At 51.4% G+C, this 16,566-nt stretch overlaps 1 protein-coding gene across 2 annotated transcripts in view; it reads right to left on the bottom strand.

The window, feature by feature from the left end:
- Positions 1-15,283, bottom strand: part of SLCO3A1 (solute carrier organic anion transporter family member 3A1) — a 200,865-nt gene extending 185,582 nt beyond the window's left edge. For both annotated transcript variants that reach the window (XM_045824914.1, XM_045824913.1), the window contains exon 1: positions 14,579-15,283. In XM_045824914.1, the coding sequence (XP_045680870.1) occupies positions 14,579-14,758 (180 nt within the window). In that variant the 5' untranslated portion in view covers positions 14,759-15,283. The remainder of the gene's footprint in view (positions 1-14,578) is intronic.
- Between the last annotated feature and the right edge of the window lie 1,283 nt (positions 15,284-16,566).

Below are 16,566 nucleotides of genomic sequence, written 5' to 3'. Positions count from 1 at the left end.
TGGGCCTCTTACCTGTACACAAACAATGGACAGAGAAGGAAAAATCAGGCTGACAACAGTTCAGGGCAGAAGACAGTGACTTCAGGTTTTAGTTAGGTCTGTGGTTAAATTTGAGTGAAAGTTACCACTTCATATTTTAAAAATATATATTTTAAAAAGTACACCTAGCCAGCCACCCATTTTCCCATGGAAGAGCAGAGGGAATTCTGAAGTGATATGCCCCTAGTGATAATTATAAGGGGGAACTTCTCGCTCTTCTCCCCCCACATTTGCACTGGATCTATACTAGAGGAACTTCTGCCCCCTACAAGTAACAGAGAAAAACCGTCTTCTCTTCTGATTTCCTTCCTCACTCAGTCCTCCCCAACAGGGGGCGGGATCGACTTACCCGACAGGTAAAACTGTGAAAGGAACCTAGCAGGCCTGCCTTGACCTCTTCCTTCTCCTCTCCTTTTACAACGACCTTCAAGAGGCTGCACACTCTTTGCTCCTCCAGGGGACAAGCTTAGCAGGTGCCGCACCCCCAAGGACGTGAAGCCTGTCTTTCTGACTAGGAGCAAAGGAGTGAGACGCCTGAATCTGGCCACGAACTGAGTCGTCCAGCCCAGACTCCAAATATCTCCATACAAACTCCAAGATGATATTTCACACTCCATGGCTGGCTGGTATGTCTACTCTCCAAACTGATTCTTAATTGTGGGGAGGGAGGAGGCAGAGAAAAGTGTGATTAATTACCACTGCTCAATCCCCAATATCAGTCATGATATTTTGTGATGGCAGGATTTGGAATTTATTGAAATACTTTTATCTGAACTTCCCTTTAATTTAAAAGTCTTCAAAATGAATATGCATTATTTTTTACATCTGATGTTACAGAAAAGTGGTCACCGTTGTTTAGGGAAGAAAGCACAAGTTCCTAAACAGAATGTGTCATGTGATCTGATTTTACTATAAAAAGTAACAACAACAGTAGACACACTGCGGAGAGGCACATGCTAAGCTCACTGAACGATCGCATTCAGTATTCACAAGATCATCTCAAGTTGGTACAAATACCATCCCAATCTCAGATATGAAATGGAGAGTCCGAGAGGTCGAATCAATGGCCCAAAGCCACATAGGATTAGCAAGCAGCAGCCCTGACCTGGCCAAAGCCAACACCCTCTACTCCTCTGTCCTTGAAATCACGAGGGAATGCAGGCGGGCCCAGAGAGACAGAGAGGACACATACACCGAAACGCTGACCTCGGGTCTTCAGGTCCTGGCACTATGGGTGAGGTTTCTTCTTCTTTTACTTTTTTTAAGGGTATCTATGTTTATCTGCATTTTCCAAATTTTCAACACGTGCATTCCTTGTATAAAAAGTAAAACAGTAATGTCTTTATATTTAGAAAAAAAGGCCACAACCATAAACTTGAAGTTCAAGTTAATGGCACACTCAAGTGATGTGGCCACACGGGGCTCTGAAGTCTCAGCCAGTGCCCGGTCAGCAGCGCACGGGCAGCAGGTGTGGGCCAACAGGCATCCAGAGGCATCCTGGCCAGACCCTGCACAGGCTTTGACGCTGAAGGGCAACCAGCTCAGTAAGTCCCCACCCACCCTCCCAGGTACATCCCTGAGGCCTCACTCCAGGAGCCAGTCAGCTGTGCTCGTTGGATAGCCTCTCTGGACCCCGCATGATTATTTCCAGGAGCGGTGCCCCCTCTCAGCAGCTTACCAAGTTTTTCTCAAGGAGAACAGGAAGGGAATTTTGAATGGCCTCCATCCAATTTTTAAACTGTAAACTGCACGCCCACTTTTTGTTTGGAGACATTTCCTGTGTGTGAACACAGCTTGTTCTGTTACCAGCTTTAAAGTTATCCAGAACTGACATATCCAAGGCCAAGCAAAAGTGTTTTTTAAAAGAAGTCAAATATGGTAGGATCTTTCCTAATTTTAGCTCATCTTGTAGAAATCTCATCTGTAGATAACTCAAAAGAGAGGCCGAGTACAGAGGTGCTATTGTGTACGGATGCTGGAGCTCCCCATCCTCCCGCACTGCCCCCATTCCTGGTGAGCACGATGTTCCCGGACAACCAGCAGCTTCCCTCAGCCCCACGGTTACATCACGCAAGGCAGCCATGCTTGCTTCTGGCAGAGTCTGGGGATGCGCGGACGTGGCCTCTCTCCACATGCTGGCAGAAGGGCTCCACGCAGCATTTTCAGGCACCACTTCGAAGCTGGGGGGCAGTGCAGACAGAAGGTCTGCCAGGAGAGGTGCCGACAACCCCTCCACACAGCCCCCGCACTGCGGGCTAGGGCACAGGCTCCCCAGCGCCAGCCTCGACAGGCCCCTGCATGCGGCTGGGCCCTGTGTTCCCAGCCTGCCCCTTTCCCATCTTCCCCGTGGCAGGGGTCCAAAACCAGCCCCACCTCCGAAGGCTCTCTCCAGCCAACCTCCTTCCACAGCAGCCCTGACCTCTTGTCCTCCTTGGAGCTACGCTGACCAGGGTTGAGAAAATTGTTTTACATCTGTAACCATAAACGTTCTCCCCGCCCACCAGGCCCACCTCCAGGACCACCTCCCACCTTGCTATAACAACACTGATTTTACGGTCAAAGACGACACTGTCTGCATGATTACGCCGGACGAGCTGCCTGGCCCAGGAGCTGGAAGAGTCTAATGAAGGAGTAATTAATGAAAGTATAAACACACCATCTCCCCCACTAGGACTTATAAACTCCAGGAGGCCCAAAACAAACCTTATTCTATATTGCTCAGGGCACTTAAGAAAGTTTTTGAAGTTAATTACTTTGGCAGAGACGAAGCTGGAGTCTTTTAAAAGGAGCCTGTGCTGAAAAATCCCAAGAATCCTACGGCTCCCCCCTCTACCAGCAAACACACGATGATGAAGGAGATTAGAATGCAGATGTCTGGGCCTCAGGTGACACACACCTGGCCCACACCTGAGACGCACGGGCACAGCGACCGTCTCTTTCCGTCGCACCAGGTGGGACAGGGCTTCGGGGAGGAGACAGGGCCAGCAGAAACGTCCGCCAGGAGTCCAGGGGGAAAGGAGCAGGGACGGGTGCTGCACACACACGTGCCACACACGTGCACACAGTGCTCACCCATGTGTACTGCTAGGCTTACTCTCTTTTCCGTGCATTTCCCTCAATCAGACGATGTGATCACCCAGTCCAATCTCCGCCTTCAGCTATGCCCATAATGGGGAAAGGACTTGCGCCAGGCTCCACATCAGGGCAATCAGGCTCCCTCCCACGGCGTGACCCCCACCCTCCACCGCCCCAGGAGAAACACGGTTATCTCCCTACAGAGAGGAAGCAGGGGCCGTCGCAGGGCAGCGTTTCTGCAAACACACAGCGCTTCCTGCAAAGGATGACTCTCCAACCAATACCCATAATCTTCCTACCCAACCCAGAACCCTAAAGAGGGCAAAGAGTTTCTCTTTTTCTTTCTTTCATTTTTCCTTTGTACCCGAAAACCACTTTAGGGTCCTTCACTCTTCTTGTTCTCTGGCATTATGGGTTAAATTGTGTCTGCAAAAAAGACACGAGTCCTAACTCCAGGTATCTATGAATGCGACCTAACTTGAATACAAGGTCTTCGCAGATGTAGTTAGGTGAGATGAGGTCATTAGGGTGGGCCCTGATCCAGTGTGACCGGTGGGTGTCCTTATAAGAAGAGAGGAGAGGCACACAGAGAAAATGCCGCGTGATCTCCGTCACATACTGGAAGAATGCAGCTGCAAGCCAAGGAAGGCCAAGGACCAAGGGCCCCCACCAGAAGCTAGGAAGAAGAAACGATTCCACTCCGAGTCTCAGAAGAAGCACGGCCCTGACAACTTGATTTCAGACTTCCGGCCTCCAGGCGCAACAAAATAAATCCATTTTTCTAAGCCACCCAGTTTGGGATAATTTGTCATGGCAGGCCCGAAAAACTAATACACCCAGTTTCTTCCTCCAGAAAAGCCCTGAGAAACATATTCACCTACCTTCTTACCTCCGGGTCCAAGTCTACCTCACAATAAACTGTCCAAGTTGCCTTCTCTTTACCACACATTGCATATTTTTTTTTTATCTAAGGGAAAAAAAACGATGACCCGATTTTGGTCCAACATCTGAAATACTGAAAATGTTCAAGAATGGTCCTACTGCCCCACGAACTCCTCCACAGAAGGAAAAGGGTTAAACACAATACGAAGACTTCCCTCCCGAAACCGCCACTCCCAAACAGCCTGCACGGCACAAACCTGGCTGAAGCGCCCCCTCTCGAGGCACACGGCACGGGGCCCCCAGGGGCAGGCCTTCGCAGAGGTCTCACAGACTCAGCTGTGACATCCCGCCCGCACCACGCCGGGGAAGCACGGCAGTGCCGGGGTCAGGGGCCGGCGGGGGGAGGCGGGAATGAAATTAATCAACAACCAGGAGGTGACGGGGCTGAGCTGACCACCTGTGACCACCATGGCTCAGCTCCCTCAAGACAAACAGAGAAACAGCCACAAAGGCGACAGACCTGAACAAGACAACACTCGGCTTCCTCCCTTGGAGTCTGAAATGTTCTGCCCGTCACGCTGAAGAGTCTCCCTGATGGCCTGGGTGCCAGAAGCCTCTGAGTCATTTCTAATTGCTGCCCTGGCGCTATTATTTTTAAGTGAGAAAATATTCCCCAACGAGACCCAAAGTATCAGAAGAGAGATAAATGTATATATTTTTGTCTCTTCACTAGATTAAAGATATGTATCATGACCATTAGGAAACACTGAATTTATTTAAAAGAAAAAGGAAGAATGTTTTAAAAGACAGTAAGAAAATAGTCATTTTTTTCTAGCACTTACCAAAACATGTATGTATCATATGCATATAATCATTTCCAAAAACAAAACTCTTCCTGAATACTCACCTGCTCACGCCTGCTGGCTAATGTTTGCTGGCCGGGGGGGGGGGGGCAGGGGGTGGTGGATGCACATTTGGGTAAGTTACTTAATTCTGTGCCCTGATCTTGCCTAAGATGAAAGCAAGAAATGCAGACCTTCTTCAATGCTGGAAAAGACCTAAGAATGGGACACAGGGACCAGCTGCCTATGGGACCGTCATTTGTACCCACATGTCTTAGAAGTTTCACGGGGCTGTAGCTGGATTCAGCCCAGGCACCCCTGGCTCCACACGCACTGGGAGTCGGCGCAGCAAGGAAGGCCTCCCATCTGCTCCCATTAGCTACAAGCTGCAAAGTGGCAGAACTACTTGCTGACTTTCCGATCTATTTATATGCATCTCCATGGACGGGCAAAGGTAAAAGGAAAGGTGCTAATTTATGTTTTTTTTTAAAAGTTTCCCAAATACACCCTTCCTCTGGTGGCACGTAAGCCTTGCAACCCAGGTGGTATTTACCAGCCCCGGGGAGGCAACACAACACGCCACTGACTAAATGCAGAGTCTTGCCCTAAGCTTCCTGCATGAAGGCGAGAGAGGCCTGTCTGCGGCTCTTCTAGTCCATTCCAACTGTCTCGTTCCATCCAGCCTTTCGCGCCCTGTGCGCACCCCGGCCGCCTGTCTACAGTTCAGGAGGCCGGAGACCTGAGAGGGACTGAGCAGCGTGCTGTGTGGCACAGCCCGTGCACGTGTGGCTTCGAGAAGAGGACGGTGGGATGCACCACACGGAAACACACGCAAGTTACAGAAATAAGACAAAGTACATTCCAAGTGCCGTCAAGCAGAGAGCACTCCAGAAAATGAAATGGCCAAAGGACGGCGCCCGTCATGACAGACAGCGTCTGTACTCCGGGGCGTCCACTGAACCCCATGAGCGATCCCCCCAGCTGACCTCAGCGGAGGCCTGCCCCTGAGAGATGCAGTGACCCCGAGAGACCCGGGACAGCCTCCGCACGCCTGCGGAGAAGAGGGGCTGGTGCCGAGTTCCAGGGGACAGCTCTAGGTGGCTCTGTGGGTCTACTTCAAACAGCACTCTGACCCAGAAAGCCAATGGGGGGATTAACTAATCAACACCATCCTTCATTTTACAGGTTGCATCGCAATAATTGAATCTTACATAATAAAAACATATGGGTCCGTGCTGCTTAGAAATTTTTACCTTCATTAAAGGAATTCTTAGCAGAGTAAACAAGATTTCAGGTACAGTATTTTAGAGCTTATGTAATCAGTCAGAGGGCAGCTTTCCAATTTCAACTTTGCTTGTGTTCAAGGTGGTAATTTCTCATTCTAATCAGCTGGAGATCGGAAAGCAGCAGCAACATCAGAATGGGGAGCAGATCTAGCAATTAGAGACCAGCACGCCCGTTCACACGAGCCTTTCCCAAAGGGGGAGGAAGGAAAGACAACAGCCATTCCCAAGAACATGTTACAACAGACTTTAATTGAACAACACCTTTGGGGCGCTGTTCTCTCCACACCAATGCTGCGAGTACAGAAATGAAAGTAAAAGTAATCATTTCTTCCTTCCTCAAGTTCCTGTAGTTGCAGCCAGTGATTTAGGGAGCACACAACTCATCAACTATTCTATTACAGTCCCCAGGACTGCTGGTTGAAAACATGCTCAGCTCATTATTTCTGCTCCCTCTACCTAACCGGAAGCTTAGGTAGCTATGAAGTGAGGGCCACAGCAGGCTTTAGACCCAGCAAGGAGAGGTTTCAAGGGTAACCTGGGCAGCCAGGTTCATTACTAGAGACCCGCCCCAAAGGGCAACTTGCCAGGAAAATTAGAATCTTCCACCACATCATACGGAACATCACAAGTGGATGGGCAGGCGGACGGATGCACAGACAGGACACCAAAGGGCATACTCCAGGCTTCCAAGCAGACTCGCGCCCTGGCACAGTAGCCTAGAGCTCCCGCCACACCCAAACGAGGCACCCGAGTCCGAGGTGCCACTGCCCACCTGGAGGCGTGTGCGGGCGCAGCCTGCTTCCGGAGCCTCGGGGCGCTCACGGCAAAGACTTCAGCAGGAACCAGCACTAAGGAAATATGACATCTTTGTTATCGCCAGCACTCTCTCTGATTCTGTTACCAGGTAACTTAAAGCGCCACTTAGGGTATGACGTCCACGAAGGAAACGGTATTGCCAGGGGAATTTATGAAGGAAATCATGAAAGCAAAGGGAGGAGAAAAGGAAAAGTGGGCTCCCTACCTCTTCCCCACCCACCCCCAGTCCCTGTCAAAAAGGACGGCTTGTAGCAACCTACGTTGCCTTTGCTTTTACACATTTACAGTGAGTGTGAAGTCACAAATGAGACTTTTGCTTCAAGTCCAGGAACATTCTCATGTCCAACTATTGTCTCTCAGAGAAACGTCCAGTCGGTGAGGCAGCAGCCAGGCTGGGCACTGTCATTCCTACTAAAGAACTGAGCTACTCAATCCTCCACCCCAAAGGGCTTCCCTTTTCAGAAGGGCTCGACTCAGAGCCGCAAAGAAGAACTGAAATGAAGAAGTGAGAAACAGCCAACTGTGGGGACTGTGCCTGCATCCAATGGAACATTTCCTGTCTCTGCGCTGTCACCAGAATGCCCAGGGGCAGGCTCCCCGGCCCCTCACTGCACAGCTGTGGCTGCTGAAGGTCCCGCGCTTTAGAAAGCTAGGAGGCTCCCTTCCTCAGCGAAGCCCAACTTGATTCACTGAAGAAGAGCCCAGTTCACTCCCTGTCCTCCCCAAGGGCAGGTGTGACCAGATCGGGAGAGGGAGGCAGCCTCAGAAACCAGAGATGAAAGAGAGTGGTGCTGAAGAAGATACTTCCTAAACCATCGCCAGAAGCCGAGATGGGCGAATCCACAGGGAGGGAAATCAGCCTGTATCCACAGCTCATTTGCTCTGCTTTTGGGAAACTAAAAAGGACCAAGATCAGGAAAATGCCCATATTTGCTCCTGCTGAGTCCTGCTTAATACTGCAAGAAAACTCAGGTGACAGCACAGGGCACAGCGAAGACTTGAGCCCTTCATGGCAACCGGGGCTGAGCTCCGAGGTCACACGTCTTAAATAAGGCTGCCCACAGGGCAGCATATGTCCATGACATATGTTCCTCGGTCCCCTCCTCCTGACACCCCAGGCTGCCTTGAAGTGGCTGCTTTTCATCCAGAGAAACCGAGCAAGCTACAAGGGCACAGATCATTAATTTAGGAAGCATGGCCCAGGCCTCACAGAAAACCCAACTCCTTGAGCCCCAGAAGGGGACTTGCATTGGGCCAAGGTCAATGAGGAGGGTTATGCCGTCACTGGTAAAACAATCGAATACTGTGCCCTAGGTGAAGCACTCTGTCATGTGTCCGCTTATTTAAATCTCTTAACTACCTGTAAGAATCTCATTATATCTGATTTTCAGATGAGGATACTGAGGCACAGGCAAACCAAGTCACCAGGAGCTGGTAAGAAGCAGGACCGCGTTCAAACCCAGGTGTCTTGACCCCAAGTCCAGCACTTTTCCGCTGCTCCTCAACTGCCTGCCCCCGAGACCACTGTCGCAGTCTTCCCCACCAGTGGCCCAAGGCCAGAGCAACAGGTACCGAGGAAGGCTTCCCGGGAAGGCATCAGGGCACCGGTCCCTCCCGGCTGCCCCTGTGCTGCCTCTGTCCACCCACTTCCAAGTACGCACTGACTCTAAAGGGTCAGGACCACCACGACCACGTGACTAGTAATTTTTACAGCATCTTTAAGATAAAAGGGATTTGCTGTATTTATAATAGGGAAATAAACAGAATAAGCAACTGGTAATTATTTTATTTCTTGCTTTTAAAAAGTTTTAGCTCCCAGATGAAATGTTCATGCAGACTAAGAGACAACTTAAATGTATGGTTCGCTACACCAGAATCAAAGCCTGATTGAAGTAATTTTATTTCTCATTTGTTGTGACTACAAACTTACTATGTTTGTAGTAAGTGTGCATAACCATATCACTAATAATAGCAGCTAGTATTTATCAAGTACCTTGTGCCAGTTAATGTTCAAAGTGCTTTACATGCACTGACTCAACTCACACAGCGATGCCACGAGGGTAGGCACTACCATGACCTAAAATGCAAAACCGAGGCACAGAGAGGTTAAGTCACCAGCCCAAGGTCCCAGAGCCGGAAAGGAGGGAGCATAACAATGAACACTGGGTCTTACTGTTCTTCTCCCGGGAGCTTTAACCGTGTAACTTGCAGTTTTGACCATTCAGCAACACTTCCTCTCACGTTAACCCACAAGCACTTTGTTACATAAAATACAAGTGTCTCAAACCACATCAACTCACTTATCCTATGAACCCAGGTCAGTGATTCTGCTCTTTTCCTGTTTATTATCTATTTTGTACACACAGATACAGAAACAAAGCAAAAATAAAGTGAAAGAGTAAGGATGCTTTCTTCCTGACCTACAGATTACCAAAGACACTTCTGAGAGGGAATCAAACACAGGGGACTAGTCATCAGGGGAGTTCTAAATCCACGCATAAGCCACGCAATCAAAATCACCCCCGAAACGTCCCTTGACATCGTCCCAGAAGCACCGCATAAAGTATTTGGTGTGTGTGACCCTGCACGTAGGCATGTATGCAAACACAGAATGCACAAAGCAGTGTATAGAATATAATGGACCACACAAAACAAATTATAAGTTAGTAGAAGTGATGCTGTCCTTTTCTCTGCATTGGAGGAGGAATGTGGTTATTAAATGCAGTTAAGCCTGTGCAAGTTAAATGTGTTCGTGAAGTTGGAAGTAAGGTGCTAAAGAAATGTAGACAGTTGTTAGCAGCTTCTGCATACCTGCCTCCCCCTGGTGACCTGGCAGGCCCCGCCTTCCTTGCCTGACACCTCAGGGAGCCCTCGGGAAGCCAAGAACCAAGGTCAGCTCTGCATGAGTCATGCCCCTCCCAGGCCCCTCTGAAGAAGGCCTGGCACAGACCCTGAGACCAAAGCCAACCTCTGCTCCGGCTCTGGAACCAGCCAATACTATCCCAGATGGTGTCTTTATTCAAGGCCCGTGTCGACGGGAACTGCAGCCGGACCCTCATCACCGCTTGTTACATTACACTTGCCCCAGGGCCAGTCTGCTAAGTGACCCGGCCCCAGAACAAGGTGGCCCCACAAAACTTGCTTAAAGATGAGCGAGAGAAATTCGCAGAGGCCCTCTTGCTCAAGCTGCCCTCTGCCCAGGAGAAAACGTACCCAGCCTAAAACAAAACAATGCTCTCCCGGGCGCAGGCAAAAAGACGAGCTTAAATACTGAACGATGGATGAGCAAGGCACTGCCCCAGCGGAGACGCCTGCGGGTCCTCGTCTGCGGGTCCTCGTCTGCACAGGGCGTCTAAAACGGAGAAGCGAGTTACAAAACAGGGAAGGGATCTCACTCGCTTTACAACTAATTTGATTTGTTCAGCTGTTAAACACACAAACGAAAACCTCTCCACAGAAACTAAGGTGTTTACACAAAGCTGGTTGAAAGGCATTTTCAGAAATATTATTTTCCTCTAAATAATTACTAGCTAAACATTTTCAACCAAGCTGTAAGAAAAAAAAATCAAGGTAATTTTATTTCTTACTACCTGGGGCTACATAGTAATTATGCAAATGGCGGGGAATTTGTCACTTTGAGTAAACCACAAGTGTATAAAATAATTTGATTGAGTAAAATACAGTTGCCTTAGTCATCATCATACTAATTTGACAAGGACTTCAAAAATGTCTCTCAGCTGTCTGCTTCTGGGTTAGATATGCAAAAACCCATCTTCAAAATGATGCTTCTTTAGGAAAAAACTAATACATCCAGCGTTTTCTGCTCATCCATTAATCCCCAGCCCACTGGACGCTCTCAGGCCCGACGGAAAACAAGGCGACTGACTATGAAGCAGTGAGCTGGAACCTTGTTAAACACACTCAGATATTCATCTCTCTACGCATCAACGCAACCTCAGATGTCAGCTCTGAACAACTCTACATAGGGAAATGCCCACCACCGGTGCGGAGAGACCACCTGTGTGCCCCAAGGAGAGACGAAACCGGTCTTGTCAAGTTTTCATCCGGAGGAAATTCAAACGCACTTGCACGTGAGCATCGATCGCAGCTGTCCAGAGGTGGCAGAAACGCTAACTTCCTGGACAACACACCCTTCTCTGCTCCAGGCCTCAGTGATCTGATAGCGCACACGGACCTCTGTGTACAGCCCCACCCTCGGCGAGTGGCTCGAAATACCTCAGTGGGTGTCCGCAGAACCCCATAAAGTGCACACGAAGTGACGCACGCTCAGAACGGCCTCGACTCGGGCAGGTGTTACCACTTGCTGGTGGGCGAGTTCAGACTGGAGCCACTCTAAGCAGAGACCCAAGCAGAGGAAAATTAAATCGTATGCTGTATTCCGCATACAGTGACGATCACACTGAGTGGGCCTCTCTTCTCACCCTGAGAAAGTATTCTGTAGACCATCAAGCAGTTTAAGTGACTAGGAGAGAACATCCCTAGGACTGTTGACACGATTCCAATTATAATGTCTGAAACATGATCTGAAACATGATTCCAATTAAAATATTTCGAACAGTAACAGATCTCGGAATCCTCAGCTGGCCCCAGCTGCTTTTACCTGGGTCCCCTTATCCATGTTATCACTAAGCCTGGGCTTCAGGGTCAACGTCAGTGTTCTTCTGCACTCCTCTGGGAGACCACCGACACCCCGCCGGGCACTCACTGGTCCCCTGGCTAGCTTAACAACTGGTGGCTTTCTCGTATGTACACAGGAGCTCCCACCCTGGGCAGGTTCTTTAAAGGAATACACACACACACCCCGAGTCCTGCTTTTCAAAGTTGCTTCTCAAACCACAGGCCGCTTCCTGGTTCTGTTCCGTAGCTGGGAAGACGGTACCTGTGTCACTCAGTCACTGGGCAATCTGCCTTTTCAGAGAAAACAGAGGGAAAAATGAAATGAAGCCTCCATATGCAAAATAAATGGCACCTGGGGAGACAAAATAAAAGGTAGCTGCATAGACTTTTGGAATCAAGTAGGAAATCATGTCGCTGGCATAGAATTTGCAATCCTATAGAACACACACCTTGCACACGGGCCCTGCATATGTGATCACCTATAATCACGGGTTTTCAGGTTTCCTGAGCAAGCCTGAGAGGAACTAAAAGGAAGAAATCTGCCTTCCTGCAAACACCCTGAAATCTTTCATTCTAAATTATCCCTAACAAAATCTACACAGCTGAAGGAGTAACTTTTTATTCCACCTGCCAAATAACAGACGAAAACTCCCAAGTGCGCCAGAAGAGCAAACACAGAGCAAGCTGATTCAGTCAACCCTGGCGAACAAACTATTTATTTTCATGAGGTTCAGATGGCAGCGGAGAGTCGAGGGCAGCCAGGCAAGGCAATGCCCTGAGCACCTTATGTCTCCACTCCTAGTAATCAAAATGAATTCAATTTCCCAGGCCTGTCCTTTCCTGGGCCTTATCTGCTTTCTGCCAGTCACCTGTTGATTCCTGTCTCCCTACCCCTTGAACCAGGCTTTTCACCAGCCCAGGGTGTAAGTACCAGGAGGCCCCCACCAGGTGGACTGAATTTCTCTGGCTGCCACTTGCCTATTACAGGATTCCAGTGAACTTCCTATCTCCGGGCGCCCACCCCGCCTCTATACGTCCTCCACTCTACCAGCCCTCTGCTTCTTAACGTTCTAAAGGACCTTAGGCCACTCATTTGATTGAAGTCCAGCTTCATTTCTTTCTAAAACCCTTAGATCACCGTGAGCCAAACCTAAGCCCATGCCTTTATCACTCACAGTGTGAAAAGTTATGTTGGTGTTTGCCGCACATGATGAATGCTGCTCTCTACTGAACAAAACCGGTTTGAAACTAACTGCTAAACTGGGGGCAGCCGTTGATACACTGATGGCCCTCTTTTAAACACAGACCCACCTGGTTAGGAATTATATACTCTGTTTGTGCTCCTGCAAAAACCAACACATGCTTACTAATGTTCATGTGCATCGTAGTAATATATGTATCTACTCTACAGCCAAATTCCCTCCAAGGAAGGTCTAATAAACTGACCCACACGACACGGCTCTCGTTTAACCCCCATTGCAAAGGCCACAGGTACTGTCTGCAATTGTGTGCAGTAACCATTAAAAAAGTACCTCTTATAAAACAAAAATATAAACAGGAAACAGAAAGTGCTTTTGGTTACAAGATTCCTCTGCAGCATACAAGTCATGGGAGCACAGAGACAGGTATGCCAATGCCTTTCGTCTCGCAAGGGGCAGAGGAAATGCAGTCTGATTTTCAGAAGCCCTGCACTTCTGTCGTCCCAGGAAGAGAGCTGAGTCTGAACAATCTTCTATCAGAAACACGCAACTGGCTTCACCCCCACACGGACCAAGCCTGCTCGTACCTCCTTCTGACAGCAAGCCCTGCATCCCAGGGGACGGGTTATGAATGGTACAAGGCACTCAGCATCTGGCCCTCATGAACTGTAGCCCAATGGCCAGCAAGAAGGGATAAGGGGCACCACCAGGGAGAGCACAGGTCTATCTCTGGACACGGTTATCCAGTAGCCAAAACCTTGTCCAATTCTATCTTCATCAAACTTGCTCACTAACACCCAAAGTCTGTGGCATTTGATTCCAGTTTCAGGTCAATAGTCAAGTCGTGATTTAACACTACACATTCTGAAAAATCTTCTCGTGTCCAGGCAAGACTATACTTAGGTCTGGACGTGCACTCTCAGGAACTCAAGTTGGGACCACCTGCGAGGGGCACGGGAAAGCGGCAAAGTGGGTATTCGACAGTGCTGAGTCATTACAAGCTGTTTCCTCCGCTCTGTTATGTACCCCTGAGCCGTTTGAGCATCAATATCCCCTTTCAGTAGGCAAATGAAATAGACATATATTGTGAAAAATGATGCAATCCCCTTGCGGGCGAGAGACGACGGTGGGGAATTTAGGTCTAAGACTGGACAGCGGGAACTACTACACAAACTCTCAGCTGCTCTCCAGGTATGGTAACTTTATTCCAGACGCTGAGAGATGGCTGCGGGGAGACGGAGACGGGCAGTTCCCAAGCAGCCCTGGTTTGGATCAGGCCACACTCGGGAGCATTTTACTCCAAGATGTTAACCCCCGCCCCCCACCCCAATAATTGGCGGATGGAGAAAACGCCCGGAGAAAATGATGCATAATGGATTTGCTCCCCAGGCAGACGGAATGGAGAGGAGAGGACGCAGGATGCTAACTGGCTTTTCTCCCCATGTGCAGGTCACCTGAAATCCGCGATGCCTTTCCTCTCCAAGGGGGCTCCTGAACTCGCCCTCTGGCTACACTTTCCGGGGGGGCGGGGGGAAGGTTTCACATCCACCTGCCCGCAGCGTCTCGAATCCCCCCAGCTCCCGCCGGCCGCACGAACAGCTGCCGGCATCCGCGGTCCCGCCCGCTCCTGGCTCGCCCAGCGGCCCCGGCCGGCAGCTCCCCCGGCAGCCGCCTCTGCACCACTCGCCAACCTCCACGCCGGGCGGAGGTCACGCCCGCTCGTCCCCTCCTCATGCTAGCGGGCAGCCCGGGCGCCGGGCTGGGGAAGGGGCTCCGCAGCAGAGTTGGCACGGAGACTCACCAGGTAGGCGCCCACCGTGCCCTGCGCCAGCATCAGTGCGCACTCGGACACCAAGAATATTTTGATGTTGGAGAAGCAGGACACCTTCTTTTTCTTCTTCTTGTTCCTCTCAGCCTCGTCCCCCTGCAGCTCGCCGCTCCGGCCGCCGCCCGACGAGCCGCCCGGCTTCTTCCCCTGCATCCTTCTCCCACCGCTGCCGCTGCCGCTTTCCCGCTCGCCTCGGGTAGTCCGGATCGCTGTTGGGCGGGGGTGCGCGCGGCGAAGCTGTGTGCCGTCCCCACCTCAGGCCCGCGGCGGCCGCCCCCGTCCTGCCGGGGCTGGAGAGGTGGAAGCACAGCTCCTCGCCGCCGCCGCCGCCGCCGCCGCCTCCGCCGCGCTCGCCCCTTCCTCCTCCTCCTCCGCCCTCCCCTCGCCTCCTCCTCCGGCTCGGGCTGTGCCAATCACTGGGGCTCCTCGCGCCGCCCGCCGCCTCCGCCGCCGCCTCGCCGCCCGCGGACACTGCCTGCTGCCATCGCCGGCTTCCCGTGACCCGCTGGCCGCCCTGCCCTCGCCTCTCCCGTCTTTACCCGGGGGCCGGAGCTTAATGGCCAGTGCCCGCCCCCGCGCGCCTCTTCCTGCCCACGCGCCCCCGGCGAGGCGCGAGGAGAACTGGCTGCGGGCGCCGAGGCCCCGCGACCGAGACTAGGAGGGTCCCGATGCCCGAAGAACCGTGGCGAGTGCGTCCTTGCGGAGTAAGAGGGGTGCGGGGGCCCGGGGGCCCCGGGAGGCCCCTGTGGGAGGGAGGCGGTGCCCGGCCCCTAGATGGCGCTGCGGGGAACGGGGCGCCCCCGCGGAGACTAGGTGGTACTGCACGAGGAACTGGCGGCGCAGAGATGGGGTGCGGAGGCGCCCCCGCGGGGCGAGGACCTAGAGTTCCGGTATCTGGGCCCTAGACTGGGGGGGAGGGGGGCTGGGGCTGTTTCTAGGAAAAGAGAATAGGCCGAGTACTCAGAAAGGGGTTGCGGTCTCTCTTCACCTCCGCCAGGGCATTTCTGGGGACAGATGTTGCGCTGTGGGGCTTGCGGAAGTGCCAGAGGTCAGAGCTGCTCAAGGCTTCAGCAGCCCACTGGCCTCTGCCCCCCGCCCCCTCCCCGACCACTGGGTGTGCCTAAACCGCCCCAGCCCAAAAGGAGAGAAAGGAACGGAAGCACAGCAAGAGGAAAGTGCCGTGCTTCCTTCGAAGCCTCACCAACAGTCAGTCGCCCCCCAGCCACAGTGTCTAGGCTGAGGCTGCTGCACCGTCGCAGCGACCCCCACAGAGGGCTGGAGTTAAGCCCTCCATCTGCCTGGAGCCCTTTCTCAGGATGATGCAGCCAGGCTGCAACTAACGGGAAGCGACTAGCCACAGTCGTGCGCTGGTCTCCACCTCTCCCCTAGTTTTGTGGCTGGGGCCACTTTCCTTGGCCTTGGCCTGATGTCCCGGCTCATGGCAGCTGTTCTTTATAAACTATTACCTGGAGTTGGGACCACATGGCACTACCATTAGAATCTACTTGTACTCAGATGGCTTTTGGAAGCTCAGAGGAAACTGGAAAAAAAACTGGACAAGTACCAAGAAGCACTTAGCATCTTCCACCTGGGCCTCTGCAGGGCATGGGGACTGGGGGTACAACTGATCATTTGAAAAGCCTTTCCTTAATAATTGTGTCAAAGAAAATGACCCACTCTCTTAGGCTCCTGTGTATCAGTGCAGGCTTAAATCTGAAATGAATAACAATTGACGCTCCCATAATTTTCACTTACCCTCAAAGCACTTCAAGGAGAATGGGTGGAGTATGATGGGGGCATTGTCTTGCTGGACCAGTTAAATATAAACTGCTTCATCCTTCTGTGGTTCTAGACATGATCTCACCTAGGCCTGGTGTCCATTTCAGATGCTCCCCTCCCCTTGTCTGGGCTCTCTCCTACCTGAACTGGCTCCCACCACGGAGGTCTCTTTCCATTTTCCC

The sequence above is a fragment of the Phyllostomus hastatus genome, unplaced genomic scaffold (genome assembly GCF_019186645.2).
Source record: "Phyllostomus hastatus isolate PE091 unplaced genomic scaffold, TTU_PhHast_1.1 phas_scaffold_555, whole genome shotgun sequence".
Lineage (NCBI taxonomy): Eukaryota > Metazoa > Chordata > Mammalia > Chiroptera > Phyllostomidae > Phyllostomus > Phyllostomus hastatus.
The sequence above is the reverse complement of the archived record's forward strand: the minus strand, read 5'-3'. Positions and strand labels throughout refer to the sequence as shown.